Source organism: Aptenodytes forsteri, unplaced genomic scaffold (genome assembly GCF_000699145.1).
Source record: "Aptenodytes forsteri isolate BGI_AS27 unplaced genomic scaffold, ASM69914v1 Scaffold53, whole genome shotgun sequence".
Lineage (NCBI taxonomy): Eukaryota > Metazoa > Chordata > Aves > Sphenisciformes > Spheniscidae > Aptenodytes > Aptenodytes forsteri.
This window is the reverse complement of record NW_008795909.1, coordinates 11,214,729-11,233,167: the sequence shown is the minus strand read 5'-3', so window position 1 is coordinate 11,233,167 and position 18,439 is coordinate 11,214,729. Positions and strand designations below refer to the sequence as shown.

The window sequence follows — 18,439 nt, the reverse complement described above, 5'->3', positions numbered from 1 at the left end:
TAGTGGCAGTCCTACTGACGTGATTTTTAAACCTTCATCAAGATCCAAACAAATTTCAACTAGCATCAACATATTTCAGTATTTCTGAACATCTGTGCAAATTCATTTCTTATTTAAAACAAGTAGCCTCATTTTCCAGTATCAAGTATCACAGACACCTGTAACAGGAATTTGGGACATGGGAAGCCTACTGCAACTCCAGGAAGGGAACAAGCCCATCGTGCAGAGATGTGCAAGTACCACTGAGGCACAGTGAATGCTCAACAGGATTCCCTTGGCTAATGTGATGTTTACCAAAATATTCAGGATAAACTATGAACAAAATGCAATTTTGCTTTTGTTGGTGTTTTTATTTATTGATTTGTTTTAGGATTCAGTCTGTCAGAATATTTTCCAAAGAAACTCAAGGAAGATCTGCTCTGGGAGTTTATATATCAACAATAAGGAAATGGTCAGTCAAGAGGAAGAGATGGAAAACATCTGTCAATTTATGAATCATTTTAATCCATTATGGGTCTTTTAAAAGGAAGCTAAATGCAGTCCATGAAGGGACCTTAAAAATAGGCTCACTGAGGTTGCAACATTCATGGGTAACAGACGAGACAGCGCCAGAGCCATCACACAAAAATACCTGACAGCAGGTCACCAACGATAGAAGCTTGGTAAAAGCGAAGAGGGCAACCTGAAGCCTATGAAAGAAGAGTGGACTGTTAATGCCAGCATGTAAAGGTGTTTCACATAGCAAAGAACAATCTTTGAATACTTTGTACAGTATTGCCGCACACCAAAGCCAGCTTTTCTTGCCTTTTTTTTCCTATCTATATATACATCATCTTCTGCGAGATTTCTTTTTCTTTCCTTGCAGAGTCTTCCACTTCCTATCCCTTGGGTCTCACAGCTGTTGCATGCCCAGTCACACCTGCTGAGACAACCTTCACTGAAATGGCCAATGACATTTCAAAGTACCATAATTAGGCTTCAAAATTAACATTCCAAGCCTGGAAGAAGATTTCACATGTCTCTGTTCTGTCTGCAAGTCAGGACTGGAAAACTGCAACTGTCACTCCCTCAGTCTTGAAAGCTAGAACCTTTTCTTTTTAAATTAAAGTTGAAATTACATGTAATCCAAAGCGTGCAGGCCAGAAGAAATTCTTTGAGATGACTGGATCCAGTCCAAAGGAAGCTTTTATCCAGCCTATCCACCAGTGCAAAAATTTTTCTTTATTCACCACATCATTTAGGATTTTTTTTGTTTTTGCCAGTGTAGTTTCAAAAGTTCCACCAGATCTTTTAGAAGTACTTCTTCATTACAAGGTTTCCTCACTTGCAGATTTTTCACTGTAGTCACTAGCTCTCGCAGCTCCCATTCCCCCAAAACATTGGGGGATTATGTACTTCCTCAATAGCGCAAAACTGCATCATGACTTTCTCTCTTGATACATTATATATGTTGTAATTGTATGCACCTTCTCAATTTAAAATTAAGAAACACTCAAGGACAACCCACACACACCATGGAGGTAGATATCTCTGAAAAGAAATGTACAAAATCAAAAAACAACCCGGTTAGGTTTGCGCATTACTGAAATCTGGGAGAGATACTAGGTATCAGAAGAGCATTTTAAAGGGAGACAAAGACAACAACTTGCAATTGAAAATGCACACCACTGTAACACCAGGAAGTTACCGCTGCTTTTTGTACAGTGTCTCTGCTAAGGAGACCCCACTGCACGGGCCACCACATGTACCAACTGTTCTTCATTAGCCAAAACATTCTTCTCTCAAAAACCAAAACAGCATTTGCTCTCATCTTTAAGGGCAACGTTACGCAGAGGATATTGGCACCGATGCTGAACTTGGACTGTATATCCAAAGTCTCTTAAATATAGCGAAAAGCACTGTGTCTTCCTGTGTCACAAGTTTATATTCTCTTTATTCTAAAAGATGCATTAATAATTCTTCCACAGTAAATATAAATATAGAAGATACTCATCACAGTGAGACTGCAAGATTTGGTTACTTGCAATTTTAAGAGACTGGACTAAAATATAATTCGGGATGCACCCTCCAGTCCTGTATTTTTTGAGGGTTTTTTTTGGCACAATTCAAATAGTTTGAAAAGAAAATATAATTTTATTGGAAGTGACTGAGTACCTTTATTTAAGAAGAAAAAACGTTTAACTAGAAAAGCCTACAGTAAGTCAGGAGTGAATCTGAAATTAAGAACTGATCATGTCATTCAAAAGAAAAATGTCAATGTTAGAAACTCCTGCTACTACAGCCAATGTTGATTAGAGGAAATTAAGCCAGCAAGCTGGTACAACTGGTTGAAGTTTTATCACTGTCTTTCAACAGGAGGAGTAGGGAAAAGATAACTTAAACACAGATGAGGCCAAAGATAAATAGAAAAATAAGAAGAGCTTTTAATTTGGCCAGTAAGCCAAGTTTCCAGAGTCATTCTAAGTAGATGCTTGCTCCAAACTAAAGAGACCTAGCTTCAAAAATCAGTAAAATAAAAATAAGGAAAAAAATATACATGCAATACTTAAGCATACATTTACATACCACTTACTCTATATTCTATGTGTAACATATGTGCATTCCATAATCCTTCAGATTAGATTTAGAGGGGAAAGAATTTTTAAAATTAAGTTTAAGTTAGACAAAACGGCTGCCGTTAGTCACTTAACATTTTCATTTTTCTGTCTTTATTAAAAGGCAAAACAATACTGTACCATTGGAATATTCTCTGTCCAGTCAGCATCATCATAGTTTCTTGCATCCCCTTTGGATATTGTATTTTATAGCTATGACAGTTTTTTCTCCCTTTTCCTGCAAAAGGCAGGTACCACTTACTGCCTTTGGGTTTTTTTATTAAAGTGGGATAAATTGCACACTGTTTGGAAAACATTCCACCCCCTTATTTTCCTAAAGATATTATTTAAAATCCCAAAAGGATGTTAATATTTAACAAAAGCACAGGGTTAGCCTATTAGAATATCAAGTCTGACATGTTATCTAAGGCAAAGGCTTATTTCAGTTGCTTCATAAGAAAAACATGAAACCCCAGTACCTTACCAACTGTGCAATAATGAAAATGAGGTTGTAATGAATTCCAATCTAACCCTCAATAGTGGATTCCAATTACTGTGCTCATAGGAGAAGTAAAAATACTGACAAAATGTTACACCTTTTTTTCTGATAAAGTGGTGAACAATGCTGCAGAAAGCCTTCCACAGATGTAAATCTACAAAGAAAATCAGGTTCCCACTCCAAACTTTACTCCTTTTAGTCTTGTTAGACTCCCCAGTATACAAAGGGGTGAGCTCTCACTCGGCACAGAGACAAGGGAATGAAAAAAGGGATGCTAGTATGAGGTTTAGCAGCAAATAAATAGCTTTGCTGTTACAAATTTCAGTAGAAACATTGTTAGTTAAACTTAGTGGGCTTTGTAGTTTAACATACATTCAAGCACAAGTAATTTTTCTACGAGCCTTTGGCTCCATCTGCTGACTTTTAATATTAAAAATAATGGATGAGGCTGAAAACACTCATGCGTTTGGAACACTTAAGTCCTCTACATTTTTGCAAGTGTGGTTCAGAAGGTATAACTCAATACCCCAAGCGTGTGGTCTAGTAATTTTGTCAGTTAAAATTATCTTGAAGCAACAATATACCAGCTCTGAGGAGAAGGTACCTGAGTGAGCCTGGGATGCACAAGGGGTAAACAAATCTTACTTGGAAGACTGGCTGGAATCAGATTTAAGCCACAGGTATACATCTGGATGTTTATGTCACAGAATCACCCAGCAATTAAGTCCAAATCTGAGAAGTGAGATTTTGAGCAGACTAATAAAAAGAATTGAAGATCTATAACACAACCCTTGTGAGAGCTCATTGGAGACATTTGCTCAACACCTGCCTGTGCTGGTTTCAGCTTCTCCCATTTTCACTGAGACGTCTGCTTCACAGAAACTAAAGCTTGTTGTATTTATGAACAAAAACACGATAAAAAATTACTCTGAAGGTTCAAAAGCCCTAATGTTTGCCTGTTCCAGCTTTTTTCATTATTGCAGAATTCCGATCATTATCAGAGTGCTATGAACTCAACCTAGATAGAATTTCCAGACAAAAAAATTGCATGAGAAATGCATCTAATACATTTTTTAAACATAGCAGGGGAAAAATCTTAGACCCCAAAATAAAAAACAGTTACGGTACTTCATTGGTCATTTTTTACAGTTAAATAACTAAATCCATCATTAAATAAAAGCAGCCTGATTTACATGAACACTGAGCTCTTCTGGCCACAAATTATTTGAGTGTTAACTGGGATAATCAGCATCTCTGACAATCTGTTTTCCTTTATGACCCTAACTTTCAGTACCTGTATTAGAAAAAATCTAAAAAAACCTCCCCCACAAAAAACCCAACACATCTGGCTTTCAAGACTTCCCGTGCCATCTCTCTGCACACTCTGAAAAGTACTTTCCTCTTATTATCCATGTAGGAGACACAGTCAGCCTCTCAAACCAAACCCCACTTGTTACAATTGCTATATATGGGGAAGATTTTTTTTTTAACATGCCATTCATAGCTTCTATATCAACCTACCGAAGTCTTAATATTTGACTTACAAAGACAGGTAAAAAACAATAGATGGAATCAATTATTTTTGCGAGGGGATTTAAACACAGAATGAAGTCTTAACTGCGTTAAAACCAAGATTAAACAGAATCTGAACCAGACCCTAAAACTCACTCTTTATCGCAAAGGTGTGAAAAAAGCTTATCTTCATAGCTTTGTAGGAGGGAAAAAACACCAAAACTTTTCTGAAATTAAAATATAAACCTTCCTCTTACATATGGCACATACCACAGATACTGTAATTTCCAAAAAGCTTCTTCTAAAGCTATTAAGTGTTTATAATGTCTCCTTCAGAGCTGAGACTGAAGCTAAAGAATCCATTACAAAAGCCATTACTTTTAAAAACTGAAAACAAAACACACAAATTCAAATTCTGAACAAAGATTCCCAAGAAATTTTAACAGTATATGAAACATTAGGAAGATACAAGACTCGTTTCTACATGGTCATGCTCAGATATAGGTATAGGTCCAATAGGTTCAAAACTATACTATGCAAAGGTTCACGTTGGGGAAAATCACCACCACACAGTTTGAGATGTAGCGAGACATTAAGGAAAACGTAAAAATATAATCACATTTAAACATAAATCTAACCTTCTGCACATTTGCTTTTCTATATACAGGAAACTAGCAAGAAAACAAGCATGCATATTGTAAAGCACTGTGCATAATTATAAAAGTTTTAATTGCATCACTGTATTCTCTCTGTCAAAGTCCATCTAAATCCTGACTCAAGCAAAAAGCCCTGGTTGGTGTCAGCATAGCTAGATGACACTGAACAAATGCAAGGCAGGATTAAAACTTCACTGCTCAGCTGATGAGAAAGGACCTTGTCCATCAGGGACAACAATGTAATGTAAAATGTGCATAATTATAAAAGTTTTAATTGCATCACTGTATTCTCTCTGTCAAAGTCCATCTAAATCCTGACTCAAGCAAAAAGCCCTGGTTGGTGTCAGCATAGCTAGATGACACTGAACAAATGCAAGGCAGGATTAAAACTTCACTGCTCAGCTGATGAGAAAGGACCTTGTCCATCAGGGACAACAATGTAATGTAAAATGAAAAGCAACAATATGTTTGATTTGCCGAGTTACACTCACTGTGCCAGATAACTTTAACATTATGGATTCAAAATAACATGAACTCAGCCCACTACACATTGTGGATATCTAATGGTATGTTTTTACAACTGTTTGTAATGTACATGTCAGATGGCCTAAGTCTTTCTTGTGAGTCACACCATAACCACAAAACTATGCCTTAATGTTAACTTTTCTTTCTCCCCCCCCATTTAAGTTTGACACAAAAATTGCTTTTTTGCCCATCTCTCTCTTCCTACATATGAATCTTTAAAATATCTTGCCAATATTGAGGATTGGATGAAGCTAATCATAGACAAGAATTAGAATCACCCTTATTTTAAAAAAAAAAAAAACCAAAACACCAACAACACACAAACCACAAACAGAATTTATCATACTTTTGCTTTTTCTAATCAAAATTAAAAACAGGAAGCTTGTGCAAGAAAACAAAAAAGCCTCCAAACCCCTGAAAATAAAAAAGTGAATAGAACCCTTACCTTCACATTTGTGTGTTTTTACTAGAAAATTAGTGTCATTTTTTAAAAATACTTAGCTTCCTGCCAAAAACATGCCTTTAAAAAACCAAACATATCCCTCAATGTTTCTGGTAATCCACCAAATCAGTTCAGCATATACATGTTTTAAAGAGGCAGAGATTCCACACACACCCCCCCCATAGATTTTAAAATCTTTAAGAGCCTCTCTAAAAGCAGGGATAGAGCCTGCGATCTCAGAGAAGACAACCACTTGTGTTGTCTGCACATATCGCACATCTGGAAAGTGGATTTAAAAATAAAGTTCAACAACCTGAACAGATAGGATGGGTGGGCAGTAAAAGCGAAGAGGAAAACAAAGCAAGGACACAAGTAAAAGGAAAGACTTGAAAAAATTTTGAACTTTTTGTACTACAAAAAAGTATTTGACTACAAACGTAACTTAGAACTTTCAACTAATCTGTTAGCACTTGCTGCAAGAAGGAAAAGCAGGCACATCACAATTTCTACCAACTTGGAGATTGCCACCATTTTCCCACTATTTAGGGAACTGCACGCCTGTAACACATTAGAATAAATTATGTTGAACTTCAATCTTATGTAGCAACTCAGGCTCGCATTAAGCCTCATGGGAGGGCTCAGAGCAAGTTAGGACCCCACTCTGTATCATCACATAGGAGAACTTCCTCCACCTCTATCCTTAAGAGATTAAAGACCTACCCTTGAGCAAAGATACTTAATAACCTCCTCTAAAGCCCAAGCAATCAAGTAACCTTTGATAAGACTGGAACGAAGCATTAATTTGAGGGTGCTTGCAACCTTAATACATTTTGTACAAACTGTTTCTCCCCAAGCAAGAGCATCACATCAACAACAGAAAAGGAACATTTGAAATAGAAACACATGTTGTACAAAATAATATTCAGTCACCACCTGACTCCAATCCTCCCCTAAAACTTGAGGCAAAATAGCCCAGGGTGGGATTTTGTGTTTTATCTTATTTTTACAAAGACTTGTATACTTCTTTGTATTTAGACTAAACTAACTGGTGTTGCTTTGTGTTGACTCAAGGCCAAACTGGGCATTTATTTTAGTCTTAATGGCATTTATTTCAGTCCTTTACTAAAAATACATATTTTCAAGTTTCCCCTTACAATCCTCTTTTCTGTGGTTGTTTTGAGTGTTTGTGGTATACCTGCATATTCCTCACTCCCCGAAGACTTCAAATTATTGTCAACTAACCTCCACAAGCAGGATCAATGTCTTCATTGCCTTTCATAGGCAAGGAAGATACCACATAAATAACACCCATATTTCAAAACTGAACTGATTTATAATAGCACATATTTTTTCCCTAAGCCATCATTTAACTTGTTGCAGTTCTATGTACCAAGTGTTGCACATCAGACAACCACCTCTTCTAGAGATGGTTAGCCTAAAAGTCTGTTGAAATTCATTATATAATGAAAATAATATTAAGAAAAAGCAACTACAACATAGTAACTGAAATGAACAAAAACAAAGTGGTTAGATGAATACTGAGAAAGAGCAGAAAAACTTCAAGAGGTTCGGAAGCCTCACACAAAACTTAAGTGACAAACTTCTGAATCATTTTCAGTACTTTATCTCTTTTCTGTTGAAGAAAAAAAATTGATGCCTGCATATAACAGGGTCATTGCTTCCAATGAGTTAATCTGTTCTCACGGCTGATTTCTTCCACCTAAACTGAACAAAGAGCAAGGCCATCTCTGCCATTCTTTTGCAGAATCTATTACACACCCTATATACAGGCTAGATCTTAAAAAAACCAGGTTGCCTAGACAGAAGACAGGTCAACTACTAAATCTAACTTTCACGAAGGCCTGGTAGTTTTTTAAGTCTACAATTTAAGCATTTAAAGATGTATTAGCTACAGTGACTCTTTAAAACGGCTGTTTGACCTTTTCATTGTGATTTCTAAAGTGTGAAACATTTATTCTTCATTATTTATTCATTAGAGGAGAAAGAAAGAGAAGCCAACTGCATTTTATGGCACGTGCTTTCAAGCTAATCTTTACAACCATGAAGAGCCTGGGAGTTTGTAGTTTTTGTTCCAGACAATTGCAAATGAAAAACCTATATCTAGGCATTCGTATCATATTCACCACAGTGCTATCTGGGCAGCTTACATAATTATACTATTCCAGCTGATACTGTAAATATTGGCTCTCTCCAGTATTACTTTTTCTTTCATTTCAAACTGCACTATTATAATATGAAGTTATGGGAATACACTAGTGAAGAAATGTATCTACCTTTAGTTTCAACAATACATGCTATTGTCACAGGCACATGACAACAGATTCAGGTGATGAGCTGAACAAACATTTGAAGACCAAAGTCAATTCCCATGTAATTTTCATAGTAGTAACAAAGAATAAAATTTAGAGTTTTATAAATGGGGTGAGCGCACAGTACAAGGCATGAAATCCAGAGGACTTCCTATGGTGTTATAGTAACACTTCAGTAAAGTACTCTGGTAGCAGACTGATTATAGATTCCTGGGCACTTATGTGCTAGTCCACACTTCTGTTTTTTGGTCAAATTGAGAAGTTTATCTCCAACAGTCTTGGTTAAATAACGTTTTCAATATTCAGATCCTTTTTTGCTGGTACCCAGATCTGAGCAGAACTTTATAACATACAGACCATTGCTTAGTTAATGCAGTGCTTGCTGAATTGTTCTGCTTCTTAAAAGCCTAATCAAATGAGGAATTGTACTGTATATGGATGACCAAGGAAGAACAAAAAGTGACATCCCCTTCCTTCATTGTGGTTACTGAAATTTTGCCAAAGCCTCCAGCACTTGAACTTAAATATTTAAAACATGATAGTTACTTACTGCCCTAACTAAGCCTACTCATACTAAAGTTACATTCACAGCATGAATGCAATGTGAAAGCTATGTTTACCATATAGGAGGTTACCTTTCCAATTACTATTCAAGCATTCCAATAAGACTCCTGCTCAAACAGTATGTATACGTGCATGTGGGTCTGTTTTCAATTGAATTGGATTGAGAACAATTCTACCTGATAAATTAAATGAAATAAAAATAAAGTTAATGACCTGGCACAAGCAATGCTTAAGCAAACAAGTTATGCAAACACAAACCAGCCATCCTTTGCTTTAAGAAGTTACCACAAAGTTTAAACAAAAAGGCATTTGGATGAAAGTTTGTGATTACCATAGCAATGTCCATTAACTTAGTTTCAAACTAATCTTGAACCCCAGAGTACACAAACCCAAGAACGCAACACTTGACAACTGGAGCAGCAACTGTTCGACAGGAAAGATAGTCCCTAATAAGTCCCAGGATAACATGCAAGTTTTTGTTCAGCTGCATCCCAGTCATGGCTCAAGTTGTCTTAAGACCTTTCTCCTCCCGTACGCAGCTTACAGTACTATTGCTTAGAGTACCCACTTCAGATGGCTCCAGGACTCCTTTTCAAACTATAATGCAAGACATTTAGCCCTAGGAAGTCAATAGCTGGCATATCCTGTAGAGGAGGTATCGGAACCTGCTTATTCATCTTCAGAAACCGCCCTTGAGAGGATAACACCACTCAATGTTTATCAGGTCTTGTCCTTTCTCTCTTCGGATCCACTCTAGCTTCAGCCTATGGAAACAAGTTCAAAAATACCATCCCAAGGTTTCTCATCTGACCCTGACTGATGCTGGTTTCAAGCCAAGATTTACTCAAGGGGAAGGAAGTATACACAACTGCATTGTTACTCAAGATTGCAACAGCAGCTGAGAAAAAGGAGGGAGAAAAGCATTTCTTCAATCTATGGTGGAAGTGGAAAAGATCAGTCACTTTGAAGAGCAAACTCTGAGACTGGAAAAGAAGCTAGAGGTGGAGAATGATGGAAATAGGCAGGAGAAAAAGTAGAATGAGCAGATGAGGGAAGTTAAAGTAATAGAGATAAATCTAAATGTCAGGTGTCATCTTAATAGCTTATTAGATGTTTGGTTTTCTTTTCAACTTTGTTTGGAGTCACAAATCTACATATTTGTTTATCCTTAAAAACATTGCCATACTGAAGCCGAATTGCTCACTAATATAACATACAAGACCATATTCCATTTCTTCAATTGTGGCACTCTTTTGTACTGGGATACTGAGCTTTTCCATCAGATCCAGCAACCCAATACATTGGTAATTCCCAAAGAGCTACAGAATACTGAGCATCATAGACTACGCGTGGAAGTCACATCTGCCAGCAGTCTACACTAGTCAGGAGAGCACGCTAGCGTGGCATACTAGTGGGGAGAATGCCTACATAGATGGAAGAGCGCATGCAGTCACTAGTGAAACTATTACACTTCAGTGCCAAGACCAACCTCAGAACAACTCTACCTGTATAATTTTCCTGTTAATCCATTGGTTCCCTCTTCAGATCAGTTTCTTTCCCACCTTGTACTTCTGTAACAACTTTCTTCAGCTTTTCTAACAGTTCTCACAAGACAAACGATTTACTGAAATCTGGACAGAAAAAACGTAATTTGATTTATCTAAGAAAATCAGTCATTGTATCAAACAAAAATATGACATTCACCTCACGGTATTTTCATCTACTCAGAGTCAAGATGATCTTCTATTTCTTTTTTGTTTTGGACCCCATTGAACAACGTACCAGTTCTTAGGCAATAATAACTCTATGCACTTTCTAACTATTAAGGCAAAATCATCTGCATGGCAATAGCTCAAAATACACACTTCAAATTATCTCATGCATTAACCACAACCAGTCAGCATTGCAGGTAACCTTGAACAAGCAATCAGTATCATAGAAATACTGCAGTAGTTAAATTCCACCTTGGAGAACAGTACTGTTTCCAGCAATGCTGCACTTCCATGTGGAGCCTGGATCCCAAACAGCCATTTAAAGATGATTTAAGTGGATAGAAACAATGCAGAAGTTATACACAAATCTCTTCCTTTTCAGATCCACTGTAGGAAGAAACTTGTATACTTTGGGCAATTTTTCTAATCCATTAGAAAGCAATCTGTATCCCAACTGTCTCTAGCTGGCAGGGAGCACAGGGTACATCTAGACCTCCAAGAAAAGCTGCAGATGAATTTTAGTGTTTGAAGAGTTGATTGGCCGGCACTGACTAGGCCACTTTTCTGCCTACAGAGATCACATTAGACATACAAGCTCCAAAAATATAGTGTATGGTTTGGATTAGCACTGCTCAGGTTGGCTGCTCTCCCCCTGGCTTCCTTCCCTTCTGCTCTGACCAAGAAGAAAAAAAAAATAAAATAAAATTTAAAAACCCCATGATATATATCCAGCTCCCTCTCTATTATGTCTTATCCCTGGTCCTGAATAAAACAAACATTAACACACAAATTCCTGATCTTGCTCCCTCTTTTTACTGTACCTACATGATACTTAATAAAAAATTGCAAGCAATATGAACTAAACTACTGTACTTCAGTAACAGACAGCAAAAGAATAGCAACATACAAATCTCTTCCTGAGTGTTTTTATTCCTGTGTCTCTTTAAAGAGTCAACTAGATTTTTTTTTTTTTTTTTTTTAAATATAAAAAATTAAAATGGATTCTGTTCTTTGGGGTCTTGGGTTTGGTGGGGTTGGTTTTTTTTTTGAGGGGATGGTGTTGATCGGTTTGTTTTTTTTTAAAGTGTGAACTAAAAAATAAAAAACAAAAGCAAAAAAAAAAAACCCACAGTAAAAAGTTCCAAAACCATATGCTGAAAATGAAGGAACTGATCTTTAAAAAGAGCTCAGCATCTGCTACTCTTACTCTCAAGAGATCGAGCCAACAAGATTTGAGAAGTTTTATATTGCCAGATCTAAATTTCATTCCACAGGCACTGGATCAGGTCTTTAATCCTTTACTTAACCACAAAGAACTGTGCTGAGGAGTTTAATTCTTCCAAAACAACTGATAATATCCTAAATGTTGAAAGCGGAGTACTTTCCAGCATAAGCCAAATCCTGCATGTTTTGCTTTTAAGTAAATGCCACAGCAGATGGAAACCCAGTAGGATTCACACTGATGTTTTCTAGGAAAGGAGAAAATCTCCAAAAAACACAACCCATGCTTTAGAAGTGGCAGACAATTAAAGAAACTGTTCAATGCTTGTACTGAATTAAACCGCATGTATAACATTATGTGTATATGTTTAATTTATTGATTTTAGGATTTAGGATTCTTGTATTTTATCACCCACATATTTTAATACATATTACAAACTGCCTTTTCACAATTTTTACCAGTTACATCTAATTGATTCCCTCCACCCCGATTTTCTGAACTGCCCCTTCTTCACAGCATTTCAATGAAAAGAAAGTGTTCAAGGCGAGCTAGGCTTCTTCCACAGCAGATGAACCATAGCATTTTAAAGGCTGTTTCTATCAGTATTGGGCAAGAAAAATCCAAGAAGCATTGGGAAAAAAAAAAACCAACCCAGATGTAGAAACAGCATTCAGACATACTCTCAGAAAATTTAGCAAGGGTTCTACCTATTCGCAGTGCAAAAACCAGTCAAGACATTCTGAAATTTGGAAGGGGTATATTATGAGGACCAAAGAATGTAAAACAAAACTGGTAAAAATGTATTTAAGATTTCACGATGAAAGTCCACACACAAATGTCTTCGTGATCCCATTCAGCAGGGTTTGATCCAACTTCGTTTTCCAAGATTTAAATGTTCTCTGACAAGACTTAGCTGTGCAACTCTACAATTGTGCAAAAAGTCCTTAAATACACTGAATTTAGTTCTTACTACATTTATATACTAAAGCTCACTAATCAGAGGTCTTGGGACATCAGATAGGCTGAAGTACTCATGTGGGAAAAGCAGATATATCTGTTACGATTTGAATAGCTACGGTGGTTTGAAGGAAATAGTGTTGCAAATACTATTCGGGTTATTCTATCAGATAGTGGAGAATTTTTTTGTTGGATGAGCCATAAAAACTACAGAATGTTTGCAAAAAACAGACCAAGGTTATCTAGCCAACAAAGCAGCTTAAAAGAAAAAATCTCTTCATATGGCAGAAGTATATGAAGCCATGAAGCTCTTCAGTATCACGCTTACAAAATGATGCTTCTTAAAAGTTCATAAAGTCAATATAATTTGACAGCAAATAGGCCCTTGCCAAGAGAATCCACTACTGGTTTAAACTGACACACTCATTTATACTAGGAGACTTGACTAGATAAACAGAAGTAAGTTTCGCACATTTTTTCATATTTGATGTGATGAGGTTACCTCTTGAAAGTATATCAGAGTACTGAAACACCTGGATGACTATTCTCCAACTACTAGAGAAGCATTTCATAAACACACTTGCAACTTTTGAGATTGAAATGCTCAACATTAGTAATGGCAATTGTCTACTGCAAACCTCGGGGACGGTGAAGGTCGGACCCGCTACGAACATTCCTCTTCCAGCTCAACCACACCTAGCAGATCAAAAACCTGACAATGTCTAAAGAGGCACCTCCCAAGGTCAGTCCAACGATTGGGTGTCCCACATGATTTATTACATAAAGAAATAACTTTGTACTGTATTACACCAGATACATTATTCAGCTTCAGCACACAGCAAAAATCCCCACGATCCCCTACAGATAAACATCAACGTAACCGTTTACCAATAACACAGCTACTCAGCCTTCAAGGCACTGACGAACTTCTGACAAAATACAGTACAAACTGGCAGCATACTGCACTTTTATATATGCTCCAGTGAAGCTATTAACATCCACCAGCCATTCAGCTTGCATCAACTTGCTCTAACATTTGTCAATAACTACATTAAACAGAACAGATAGGAATGTGAATATGAAGCAAGAAGAAAAGTTTCTACTTCTTACAAGTCCTGAAAAAAACCAACAGTGGTCTTTGTACTTGGCTGCCACACACATGCTTTGTGGCTGCTATCCACCTGCAGCACTTGATCACAGGCAAGGCAGTGCCGAGTCAACACTTTCAGGATGACCAGATTTATATCCATTAACTGTGTACATCTCTCTCTGCCTCCTCACTCAATTCAGAGTTGACCTCTTCTATGATCTTTCACAACTCTTAAGACAGAGAGAGTGATTCTTATTAACCAACCTGGAACATTTTCTGTGCTGCAAAACATCTTTAAAGGAATATTAACATATTATCATCTGTTTTACTCAATCTTCCAGTATTTCTAATGTGCTGGCAACTGTGCAATCCCAAGCTAGAACCACTAACACTGGGCAGAAGGAAGACCACATATCATATAACATTTTGCATTACATTTCACACAAGGATTATTTTTTTTGTTTTGAGACAACCAATGATAAGAACAAAAGTCCTGGTTCTCGCCTGTTTTGCATCGGCCTTCTAAGTTGCTGCTGTTCTTAAGCTACTATGACTTTTTTCACCTGGATAAAGAAGGCAAAGATAATTCTCCCCCACCGAAAAACACACTTTCCTTTTTCAATTAAAGCATGCTACAAAAAGACACAGCAGCACTAGAATTTGACAGTCATGCTCACTAAACTAAATTCACTAAACAAAATATACTTAGATCAATATTTTGAGGTCATTATCACGAAACTTATCAGTAAAATAAAATTAATCTATATTGAAAAAATCCTTACTATTCAAACTCCAGGAACTTTTATAAAGCAGAAATAAAAATGTCACAAGTTGTTACAGTTTATAAACTGGCTAACTGTAGAGATTGAAAGACCACTGAAATAATCTTAAAGGACATTCAGAATTCTGCCAACACTACGTTTTTGCTGCAGAAATCCTAGGTTCATGCTCTTCAAGGTGGATTTCAAGTGCTAGTGAGCAAATAGTACTAACTCAATTGGATATTGAACTGTTTGCTGTGTCAAAGCTTTTTGCCAAACACATATATATAATTTTTCTTTTTGCTATATGGATAATCAACCCCAGATGGCAATTTACATAGGCAACAGCATAAAGGAATCCATGCACTGCTGGTGCTCTCAGCCTCAATCAGAGCAAGCATGGGCATTTGAGAATGTCACTGTTTATTTTTAGTTGCTGTGTCCCTCCCTTTGTGCAGGTTCAAGCGGTCAAAGATGTCGAAGTCCATTAGTAGAACTGGAAGGTGATGCCACTTCATTTGGTGAGAGGGTTCTTCAAATTTAAAAAGCAGCTGGTTTGTAATGTCCCTAAATGCCCAGTGGGCACCAGCTGTCAATCTCAGTTACCATAGGGTCAGGGCAAAAAAAGGTCAGAGAGAGTCATAAACCACAATGTGTTGTGAAATGTGCTTCCTCCATTACCTTGTAGGCCTGAGAAAGGTTTGACCTTTTATAGGTATCCTAACCCAACTCTGCATGATGCTAGCAGGGGTAAGTACAACACACAACTCAAACTTACAAAAGTTGCTTCCTTTTGCTGCGCCTTGGTTTCCATACCTGTACAATATGAACATGAATATTCACAAGCTGCTAGTAGCAAAAAACAAATGCAAAACTCTGCTCACTACATATTACCACTCAGAGGTATGGACACATCTTCTATTTCACACAAGGCAGTGGAAAGACTAAGTCCTTAACAGTAATTGAAAATAACTAAAACTTTGAGGGAAGTTGTTAATGCCATAAAAGTCAAGTGATCTGGCTTCTCTTTGTCAATGACCTGTTTATCTGCTAACTTGCCTTTCACTTCACTGCTCCCCCAGTCACTTGGGAAGAAAGCATCTTTTAAAGTCCCACTTAAAGTCTTCCCTACTCTCCTCTTAAACACCCATTTGCAATATGCAAGTTATTCACAACATTTTTGTCGTTTCCCCCTTTCAGACTTGGTATTAGAAAGCACTTCTTTACCAAGAGGGTGGTCAAACACTGGAACAGGCTTCCTAGAGCGGTGGTCAATACCCCATGCCTGTCAGTGTTTAAGAACCGTTTGGACAATGGCCTTAATAACATGCTTCAACTTTTGGTCAGCCCTGAAACAGTCAGGCAGTCGGACTAGATAATCATTGTACGTCCCTTCCAACTGAAATATTATATTCCATACAGATTCTCAAAGAAAGATTGTAATTCCTAAACATTTCTCCAAAACATTAATGGACTATACATGAAGAGCTAAGCAGTCACTTACAGATATAATCTAGTTATGCATTCTTTCTTTGCAAGAAATAATTACTCTGCTCTGTCTCACACCCATCTCCCAGAGCGCAAAGTGACAGGAAGTTTGGCCAGTGCTGTGCCAAAAGGGAAGTAGGTAACTTCGCTATGCACGGCCCCTGTTGGGCAGGAGCCATCACTCAGCACTCAGCAGCCTTGCACTCCTAACTACTTGTCCCTCCTTGGACCCCTTGTGCAGGCAGGCCCAGGACAACAAGCAGGACACAACAGAAGAGGGAAGGAACTCTGGCAAGGGGAAAGGAAGAGAGGTTGAAACCAGAACTACAATCCCAGCAAAGCATATTCCCTGCAGGAATTACAAGCACGGCTCCCAGAACGGGCTGCATGCTGCAAATGAGAATATGGGTAGTGAGGAACTCCACTGAGAAAGCAGACATGATGGGGTACATATCATGCAAATCACTTATGCAAACGACAATATGATATAAACTAGATGGTCACAGATATTACAGAAGAGGCTGACCAAAAGTTAATTGTCAGCTATCAGCAAACTATTTCAGGTGAAAGCAGAATGCCTCACTTAGTCCTTCACTTGCCACAAAGTACAGGCAAAAATGAGAAAGCAGCACGTTCACTCAATGAAAGAACAAGGTCCTTATAGTAACATGACTTGAGGATAATACTGACAGCACCAAAAGAGTCCCATCAAGGCTTGTTCAGCCAAAAGCTGCCTACTCTCAGAATGCAACAGGCCAGGTCTACTTTAAGCGGCAGCTGCAAAACGCTCCTCAAGTCTTGAGTCATTTTGGGCAATTAATACAAAGGGAAAGTCAAAGCAGTCCAAATCAGCACCTGTGAAATAGGCTTCACGTGCTCCAAGCATAAGTCACCTTGTTTTCTTTTAAAGGATGAATATGTTTTAAGGAAATAAAACAGTAACAACAGTTAAGCAGTTCAAAGGCCATTGAAAGGCCTCTTGACTTTCTACAGGCTCTCTAAAAAGCCCAACAGCAGCAAGCCACATACTGCATCCCAGCAGTTCTCCCAGAACACGCTGACATCAATTAAAGCCCCAACAAACAAAGAGAATGTGCATCAAGCATTTCAATGCCCTCTTCTTGTCTTTTCCTTCACTTCCAGACATCTCAGGGAGCCTACCTAGTCAGATTCTTTTGCAAGTCTTCTCACTGCAGCACAACATCTCAAATGAAAGTAACCTCATTCAAACCTTGTTCAGTCCTTGGGCATGTCCTATCTTGGAAACATGCCCGCCTTGCTTTTCTGAATTTGAATGTCTAACATACTAATCTAGGTCAGTCTTCTCTCCTCTTCATTCAACTAAAATTGAGTAGGTAACTTTACTGGCTGCCTTATTTAAAAATCTTTATGCCTCCTCCTATTATAAGCTGGCTTATAGTAGAGTACAAAAAAAAACCAAAGAACAGACAGACAGACATTGAAAATAATTGAATAATTTCAGATTGGAAGAGAACACTCTCCTCTTTGTTGAGTGTCTTTCTACCAGGAAAACCAGGGGGAGTGAAAATGAGAGACTCACCTTCAGGGCAGGAATCTCCACATTGTCACCAAGGCTAACAGAGCCAGAAAGAATAGTCCCTGTCATCACCGTGCCTTGACCCTTAATAGAGAAACAGTGGTCGACTGCCATAAGGAAGTGTCCCAAGGGGTCTCTTGATGGCAGGTAAGCCTGAGACTTCAGGACCTGAAAAAGGAGATAAAAGCAGCACCATGCCTGGGTGAAAAATCATGACAGCCACACAGCAAAAGGAAGGCAAGCGGATGATTGATTGAACAAGCTTGCAGTTTTACCGATTTCAGGCATCTCCCAATGAGCTTAGAACACACCAATGTCAAATTAACTGCGTGCCATAGAGAAGACGCACACTTAGCAGGGGGAACAGTTCGATTTTCTGCCTTAGAAAGATTTGGTGCTACACATTTAGCTTGGTTAGCAAAACTGCACTGGCGATAAAGTTGCTGCCAAACTCAATATAATAAACACTGCAGCAAAGCAGAGAGAAAAAAAAATCCTGTACATCCTCCCCCTTCCCCCCCCCCCAAGT

At 37.9% G+C, this 18,439-nt stretch overlaps 1 protein-coding gene across 1 annotated transcript in view; it reads right to left on the bottom strand.

Annotated features, from left to right (window-relative positions):
• The window catches only part of EEFSEC (eukaryotic elongation factor, selenocysteine-tRNA specific), a 101,045-nt gene that overhangs the window by 72,748 nt on the left and 9,858 nt on the right, over positions 1–18,439 (bottom strand). Inside the window, exon 5 of the mRNA XM_009284446.2 lies at positions 17,914–18,078. Coding sequence (XP_009282721.2) covers positions 17,914–18,078 — 165 coding nt within the window. The remainder of the gene's footprint in view (positions 1–17,913; positions 18,079–18,439) is intronic.